This window comes from Austrofundulus limnaeus, unplaced genomic scaffold (assembly GCF_001266775.1).
Source record: "Austrofundulus limnaeus strain Quisiro unplaced genomic scaffold, Austrofundulus_limnaeus-1.0 Scaffold383, whole genome shotgun sequence".
In the NCBI taxonomy this organism is placed as follows: domain Eukaryota; kingdom Metazoa; phylum Chordata; class Actinopteri; order Cyprinodontiformes; family Rivulidae; genus Austrofundulus; species Austrofundulus limnaeus.
This window is the reverse complement of record NW_013952785.1, coordinates 284,168-293,380: the sequence shown is the minus strand read 5'-3', so window position 1 is coordinate 293,380 and position 9,213 is coordinate 284,168. Positions and strand designations below refer to the sequence as shown.

Here is a 9,213-nt window from a genome sequence, read left to right as displayed (position 1 = left end):
ACCAACTGTGCTTACTTAACATTATAACTGGTGATTAAATGTAGTAATAATATTAATAATAATTATAATTATAATAATGATGATGATAATAAATCCGAGTTTCACTAACCTTGACGTTAGATCTAATACAGCCAAGGAGTGATCTCAGGGTCTCTAAACAACTGGCCATTAATATACAGTTTATCTATTGCTATTGTAGCTCTGCAGCCTTCAGCTTAATGCTTCTTCTGATGGGAAACAAAACACGACGGCGATCGAGGTATACTTTAGGGAACTGATGGTTAACACTGAAGCTAGTACCACGTAGCTCCCTCCCACAGCTAATAGCCTGTTCCTTCTGTTTGAATTGCTCAAATTTTGCAACAATAGCCCGTGGTCGTTTGCTGTCATGTCTCTTACCTCCCATCCAATGTATACGGTCGAAGGTGATGTTGTTTACCGTCTCACTGGAAAGTTTCAGCTGGTTCTGAATGAAACTCTGGACTGTAGCCTCTGGGTCCTCATTAGCTTTCTCGGGGATGCCGGAGAATACGAGGTTGTCCCTCATGCTTCTGGCCTGGATGTCTAAGATGGTTTCCTTCATCTTTTTATTATCTCCAGATAGCTGTGACATCCCCTCAGTGAGTTGAAACAATTTTCCTTTCAACTCGGTGTTCTCGCTAACTAGCGTAGCTACTTGCTCCTGACTAAACTCCAGTGATACCTTCAGAGCCTGGAATTCCTTATGCAGCACCTCCACTGAAGCTAGTCGGCTAGCTAAACTGCTTAGCTTTTGATTGATAGACTCCAGTATGTCCTTAAAGCCTGTCGTTTCTGGAGAAATATTTGAAATATTGTCGGAGCTTGCCGAGCGATTCCTCTTTGATGTTGGTGTGCTAACTGACATGCTAGCTGCGCTGCCGGAGGTATGTTTCGGTTTGCCCATGACTATTTTTTCAAAACACTCGTCGATGAAAAACTCCAGACTCTCCAGTTTCTCCTTCCAGTTTGTTATAATGAAAAGCCTATTAATAACAATTATGACGTTATAGATTATAAATGCCTTAAACGTATTAAATTATATAGTATATTTACCTGAGAACCAAGCTTACCAGTACATTATCCCTTAGTTGATTAAGCTCGTTGAGAACTCAGCAGCTCATGCGCACCACCTCGTCCACAGCTTCTGTCACATCTCGTCCCTCCACACTCTTTAAGGATTTATACTCACCTGATTATCATCTTGGACTCCAATTACTTATCTGCCAATACTCACCTTTTGCCTTCTCTTCCAGATCCGGATCCCCTCTCCCTTGGCACTGTAAATAAAGATCACTTACCATTTGTAACTTGCCTATTGTGTCTGCTTACTGCCAACCGTTCTACTTTTGACTTATCTGTAAACCTGATAGTTTGCTCCAGCCAGCTAACATGTCAAAGAGTGGTTCTGATGGCGAACAGACCATGAGTGTTATGGAACTCCAAAGCAAACATATTGACAATCATGCTATTTTTCTTCAACAGCTTTTTCAACTCCAACAATCTGCCAGTTCCCTCCTTGACCAGGTTAGTAACAGAGTTGTCGTTATTGATGATAAACTCACTCCATCCCTGTTGTTCATTTGTTAGTGCCATCACTCGGACAAATTCTGTAACGACATCCCATGAACCTGAACTTAGACCTTTTGAGTTATTAGATGGAGACCCAGCTCACTGTGGAGGCTTCCTGTTACAATGTCAACTGGCTTTTGCTTGTTTCCTGTCTCTATTTCCTAACCATACCTCAAAAATAACCTATATTGTTTCAGCCCTTAAAGGCAGAGCTCTTCGTTGGTTACACTTCTTTCTGTCATCACATTCCATGGAAACATTAACCTCTCAGCTCTTTCTCCAGGAGTTTAGTGGTGTGTTCAACCATCCTCTCCAGCAGGAGGAGGCAGCGAAGTACTTCTGGTGGCCACCCCTCAACTCTGATATAAAACAATTTTTTGCAGCTTGTCCTACCTGTGCATGTAACAAGCAGAAACCAACCGTCCGCTTGCCTCCTATAACCACTTCCCACACCTGGACGACCTTGGTCGCACATCTCAGTAGACCTCACCGGTTTACCACCTTCAGAAGGTAATACAGTTATTAACTATTGTCGACAGATTGTTCAAGGCAGTAACTTCGTCCCTCTGGCCAAACTTCCCACCGCATTCGACACGGCTCAACTCCTCGTACATCACATCTTCCGCCTCCATGGAATCTTGTCTGACATCGTTTCCGACCAAGGATCCCAGTTTACATCACAAGTCTGGAAAGCCTTTTGTGTCGCACTTGGATCCTCTACCAGTTTAACATCTGAATACCATCCACAATCCAACGGCCAAGCAGAAAGGATCAACCAAGAACTAGAAGCCTCCCTCAGGTGTGTAACCAACAATAATCCTTCTACATGATATAAATATTTCCTGGATTGAATATGCCCATAACTCACATACCTCCTCAGCTACTCATCTTTCTCCATTTGAAGCATCCCTCGGTAAAACACCTCCCCTTTTTGCCAGTTTTGAAAAAAAAATCTTGTCCCCTCTGCACAACATCACATCCAAAAGGTGTTGCAGGATATGGCGGCAGACTAAGACACCTCTCTTAAGGATAACTGAGCAGAACAAGAAGTTTGCAGATTGACATTGTTCCTCAGTACCCACATACCAAGTAGGTCAAAAGGTTTGGCTTTCTACAAGAGATATTAACATTGAAGATACCCCCAGGAAACTAGTACCTTGCTTCATTGGACCTTACCACATTGCTTGCATCACCAACCCATCTGCAGTCAGACCCCATTTACCCACCTCCATGAAGATCCATCCCACCTTCCATGGGATTGGGTGGGACAGGAGATTAACATCATGGACTTGAAGCAGACAAATATGAAGCAACTGTGCAATGCTAACATTTGAATATAAACAAGAATCTCTGATTCTCTCTTGTTGAATCAATGTCATAAGGGCAGTTCTAAAGGCAAAGACAATCCATTTTGGTACTAGCAAGATGTGCCTAATAAAGTGGCCAAGGAGTGTGCAAGAAACAAGCATTAAACTAATTAGCTGCTAAAGGTCTAAAGCCCATAAAAAACACTACCATAATGCTAATCTCTCCAGAACACTTAAGCGGGAAAAACACATTCTCGATAGTTTGCAAGACAAAAATAAGCAACACAATTACATAAATGCTTAATATTGCAATAACATTAAACTTACCACTTAGGTCAATGTATTTCACTGTAAATGTTGAAGTTTTTGACCGTTTTTCATGTTTGCTTTTTTTAAAGTCACCTCTGGTTACACCAATGATACTTCCGGTTTCACACGAAGTCCTTCAGAGCAGCAGCAGAACAAAAGTAAACTTAGAGAGCCCCTAGTGGAATGGAGGGCATCAATCCAATATCCCACTTCTATCAATGACTCATTAAAACTTTATCCCTTTAGTAAAATAAAAGAATAAAGTAAACTTTTATTTGGATGAGGAGAAAAAAGGAACTGAGTTATTCATAATTTTAATTATAGAAATGAACTTGCTTTAGTGGTTTTTATATACAAACAATAAATTAACATTTTCCCTGTGCTCTCCAGCACCCCCCGTTGGGAACCACTGTCCTAGATGATAACATCTACACTAGCATTTCCACTGAACCTAATGAACATCTGCATCTACATGTGCATCTACAATCTTTAGGTGTGCAACCTAAAGAATGTAGATGCACACTGACAGACCCCAATTTAAACATATAAAATTTTTTCTTTTCTTTGCATTTGTTTATTTTCTTTCAAAATTGCAGTGTGAATGTTGAGTCTTGAATGACTGCTGAAATTTGAATAAGGAGACAGAAAAGGATAAAATGGACAAAAGACAAAAAAGGGCATAAAATGAAAAAGTTATTATATTATTAGTTATTATACTGCCAAAAGTACTGAGTTCAATCAGCAATACACAACCTATTTCAGGAAAAGAAAACAAGTCAGGCAGCAGATCCAGTAGACTGACCTGTCTGATGGTCCTGGCCACCAAGCTCTCCAGCACTGGTCCTCGATCTTCATGTAGAAGGTGAACTTCATCCAGGATCAGAAGCCGAACAATCTGGGACAGAGCCACATCTCCAACACTCTTCCTGGTTACCACATCCCATTTCTCTGGAGTAGTAACCAACATCTAAAAACATAAATGAACACAGAGGATGTGTGTGGCTTCTCCTACAACACACCAATTATCATTCATGTTCATATCCATCTATTATCTAATGTATCTGTTAATTTATCCATCTATCAGTCAGTCTATTCATCTGTTTATTATTATTCATATATCCATCTAACTATTTATCTTTCCATTTACTTATTTGTCCCTCCATCTATCATTCATCCCTCCCCTCCTTTGCAGGGGTCACCACACAACCGAACTCACACATGAGATTTAGAAATTGTTTACATTCTACACTTCTATTAAAATATTTACAACTACCCCCTACCATTAAAAACAAAATATAAGATAACAACAAAGAAACAACATATAAGTTTAAAAAGAAAGTATTGAACAAAATATGATTATCGCAAGTTGCTCAAAGAATTTGGCTATATTAAAAAAAAATTAGAATTGACCCTTTAAATATAAAGTTTGAAAAATCCTGATCTAGATTCCAACATATTGTGTACACCACTTTATTATATACTGTTAGTACAAAAGTTGATGCCATTTAAAACACTCCTGAAAATGAAAGTAATGTACTGTATGTAACTATGGTTCTATGAATCCTGGATGATCTTCTTCTTCTTCTTTTCCTTTCGGCTTTTCCCTTTTAGGGGTCGCCACAGCGAGTCATCTGTTTCCAAGAAACCCTATCTTCTGCATCTTTTTTCTCTCACACCAACTACCTTCATGTCCTCTTTCACTCTATCCATAAATCTCCTCTTTGGTCATCCTCTAGTTCCATCCTCAGCATCCTTCTACCTCACATGTCCAAACCATCTCAGTCTGGCTTCTCTGATTTTTTTCTCCAAGACAACTGACATTGGTTGTTCTTCTGATGCATTCATTCCTGATCTTATCCATCCTTGTCACTCCCAAAGAGAACCTCAACATCTTCATCTCTGCAACCTCCAGCTCTGCCTCCTGTCTCTTTTTCATTGCCACTGTCTCTAAACCAAACAGCACTGCTGGTCTCACCACCGTCTTGTACACCTTCCCCTTCATTCTTGCTGATACTCTTTTATCACACATCACTCCTGAAACTTTTCACCACTCATTCCAACCTGCTTGGACACGTTTCTTCACTTCTTTACCACACTCGGCATTGCTCTGGAGTGTTGACCCTAAGTACTTAAAATCCTTCACCTTCTTTGTCTCTGATCCCTGTAACCTCGTGTCTCCRTTTGGGTCCCTCTCATTCACACACATGTATTCAGTCTTGCCACGGCTAACCTTCGTTCCCCTCCTTTCCAGGGCAAACCTCCATCTCTCGAGATTTTCCTCCACCTATTCTCTGCTCTCCCCACAGATCACAGTGTCAGTCTAATTCATTTTAATGGTTGTTTGCAATAAAATGGTTGGATTTTTTTTTTTACTCCAATTCCTTCAATTTGCATTTCAAAGCTCTATGTAGAACTTAAGATCCAACAGTGCAAAATGTGAATTCTTTCCAATTTTACACTGGTCTTAAAATGTTGATCAGGAGTGTGTATGCCTTTCTCTTCACCAAACTATGGAATAGATTGGTTCTTCAATAGCTATGAAGAACCATGCAACTAAAATTAAACATACACAAAAATTGTATAAACTGTGCATGTACTTTCATACTGCACTGTTTGTATGTACTTTAAGGAAAATGTCTTATACAATAGTTGAGATTGTGCTCTGTACCAAATAGAATAGCATATTTCAATGCATTTTTTGTGTAATAACAGTTAAGATTCTGATACTGAATTCCTAATGGTCTGTCACTGAGAATACTGGAGACACAATCAATTAGAAATATTTAGTGCTCCTCCACCACCCTAAAAGTTCTTAGTAATTTCTAAAGTACTACCTTTCTACTAGAGCCATTTTCTCTGATAAATGTATACCCTGATACTCTAAATTTACACTGATAAATGCAGTTGAAGTGAAGAAGTTGATAAAATATAACTTGGTTCTTGAAAAATATTCCTGCAGTGGAAAATCACCTATGCTGCTTTAGTATTGAGGTCTGTTGTGGATTATGGAGTACGGTGGCAACTGTGGGGGCAAAAGTGACAGTTTATTCATCGCATGGGGCCTACACACATCAACGTGGCTTGTTCATCTACGGTATATGAAATAGGAACAGTCGTGCTAGTCTCATACCTAAGCTACAACTTCAAGCACATTCTGAGTTGGCAGAGTTCCAAGTATGTTACTGCAACACTCATACTGATATTTACCTTTTAGACACAAGGCAAGAAGAACTTGGTTTGTGCTTTCTGTGTACAAACAGCACTGGTGGTCAACGTTTCACACAAATGACTGATTTCATACTGAGAAGGTTTGTCAAATTGGTTATGATCCAGACACAATCCAAAAGGTTGGGGAGAGCATAACAGTGTAGTCATTGCAGTGTGGATGCAAATGTTCTTGGTCATATTTTATAACAGCATGCTTGAATGATTAAAATAATATCCCTAATTTAATGTTTTACTGTAGCTAGAAGGTTTTAAAAATGACACAGTTGATCTAAAACAGGATGTCTAAGTTATGACTTTAAGTTAAATTTCCCAGAAGCACCTAAATCTTCATTATAATAAAAAAAAAACAGTACACACATTTTTGCACTGTTTTAATATTCTTTTAGAAGATCACTGTAATTTTAGACCATGATTCACTTCACAGAAAATTATTATTTTTTCCTGTGTACGCAACAAAATGAAATGCATGTCTGCTTTTCTTTTAGCTTTCCTCTCAGCATAATTATATTCAGTAGTATCAACACATTATCTGTATCAAATGTCAACAGACAGCCTCTCAGCACATTGCTTAGTGCCGTTTTATTCTTGTTTCAAGAAAAATACTACAATGCATAATTAATCGTGTGTGAACTGTTTGGCAACTTGTCTGTGGGTCTACAAATTCCTATTAAAGTCTTTCTATGAAAACAGTTCATTAAACCCCCTCTAGTTTGAATTTAAATCAATGTAGCCAGCCATTAGAGACTGGCGTGCTCACACAAAAGGAAGCGGCTGTTCCTAATTGGAGCTACTGGTTGATCTAAATGAAGGCTCTAACAAATGAACACAAGGCAAAGTGCTTTTTTTAATTGCTCTGCAAAAACACACAAGGACAAGCAGAGAAAATGTGCTATTGTTTGGCTAAATAAAGTGTTTTTGCCTATTTATCAACTGATGGCAACAACAACAAAATCAATTCTCCAAAATTCAATACTTGGGGTTTCACAGCATATAAGGAATCTGATAGATTTGTCACAAAACTGGTTCATAAACCTGAAGAAATACCAAAGTCAAGTTGAAAGAGCTGATTTTAAAATTGAGTGCATTACTAAATTAAGAGCAGAAGGCAATGTGAAAGCCTGCTTATGTTTAAATAAAGAGCGTAGGAGTGGAGAAGGGTTTAACAAATGTGTGGAGCTTTTTTTTAAGCATGTCAAAAGGTTTTAAATTGACTCCATAATTTGGAGCCTGCTACCATTAATTCAGGAAACATCAATAAATAAACAGAAATGTTAACCTTCAGAGATCCAGTATTGTTTGAAAACGGCAATACATCTAAATTTTTTAATTAATCAAATTTACCATTAATGTCGTGTCTTGTTCAAATGTTTAAATTAGTAAAGCATGCAAGTATCAAAGAGCAGAAAAGTGGAGCCAATAGTGATGCATAAATAGGTGTGTGTCCCCATGAAAATAGTGCTATATTTTTATTAATGAAGTGACTAAAAAAGCATAGCAATATGAATTGTTATTACAAACATTAAAAAAATAAAAAAACATTTGAAAACTCAGAAAATAGTAATGAGTTTAATTTGTATTTTGGTAATACAGGTCTGAATTTGGTCAAATCAAATAGTCCACACACACACAAAAAAAAGAATAATACACACTTTGCCTAAAATAAATATTCTGTTTCTTGGCAGTGTTTGTGTAAGTGTACTTACCAGATATTTTTTTCTTTTGTAATAATGTAGTGAAGTCACTCATAGAATAAAATGATTCTGTATCAAAATAGCATGTGTGTGCAATAATTTTATCAAAAAAATCTTGATGAAATAAAAAAGTGGTTCCTATTTATAAAAATGGACATAAGCATACAGTGTCAAACTGTAGACCTGTGCCTGTTACTTCAGTTTTCACTTTCAGTATTCTATTATTGATCATTAATACTGGTTCAAGAGTAGTTTATAAACTGTGATAGATTTTATAGAAAATATAGTAAGCGCTGTAGATAAGAAACACTATGATGTGGGGTTGTTTATTGATTTATGCAAAGTTTTTGACACAGTAGGTCATTTTCTGCTCCTACATAAATATGGTAAATATGGAATGAAAGGTTTTATAAATCTTATTAAAACTTTTTTACACAATAGGCTTCAGGAAGTACATATCAATAATACAGAAACACAGGTTTTAAGAAGAACTTTTTGTGTAGTTTACCAGTGTGTGAATGGGTGAATGTCTGTAAGCAGAAATTGCTTTGAAGTCCAACAGGACTTGAAAAAGCACTATTTAGGTTCAGTCCATTTACAATTCACTTTGTAATTGGTTGTAGTCATTTGATTTAAACTGTAAGAGAGTCAACGAATTTCTATGTGCCTCGCTCCAGCAGTGTAAGAATAACTGTTTACACTTCCGGCATTCCAATGATGCCAATCCTCTTGCACAATGACCAATGGTGACTGGCACTTATAGCTCCCCCATGGCTCTAAAAAGAAAACATGGGTTTAAAAAAGACGGCTTGATGGATAGCTTAAAGCTAAAAGTAGCAAAATGGGAGCTAAACTATAAATTAGCAAAACAGTACCTGAAAAAAGAACATTTAAATTGTACCTAAAAACTAAAATGATTAAGGTTTCAGCTAAAAGCTAAGATAAGCAAACAGTGGCACAAAACTTGCAAAAACAGCCTGATTGCAAAAATTGTACAAAGTAAATATAAAAGGGAAAACAATTTGAATGCCGATTTAAACAACTAAACTTAACCTCAGCCTTGTAATCATCTTTTCAACATATATATA

The 9,213-nt window shown here is 37.4% G+C and overlaps 1 protein-coding gene across 1 annotated transcript in view; it reads right to left on the bottom strand.

Annotated features, from left to right (window-relative positions):
- Positions 1-9,213, bottom strand: part of ascc3 (activating signal cointegrator 1 complex subunit 3) — a gene marked incomplete in the record, with an annotated part of 193,195 nt that overhangs the window by 90,893 nt on the left and 93,089 nt on the right. The window contains 1 exon segment of the mRNA XM_014023633.1: positions 4,009-4,173. Within this exon segment, the coding sequence (XP_013879087.1) occupies positions 4,009-4,173 (165 nt within the window).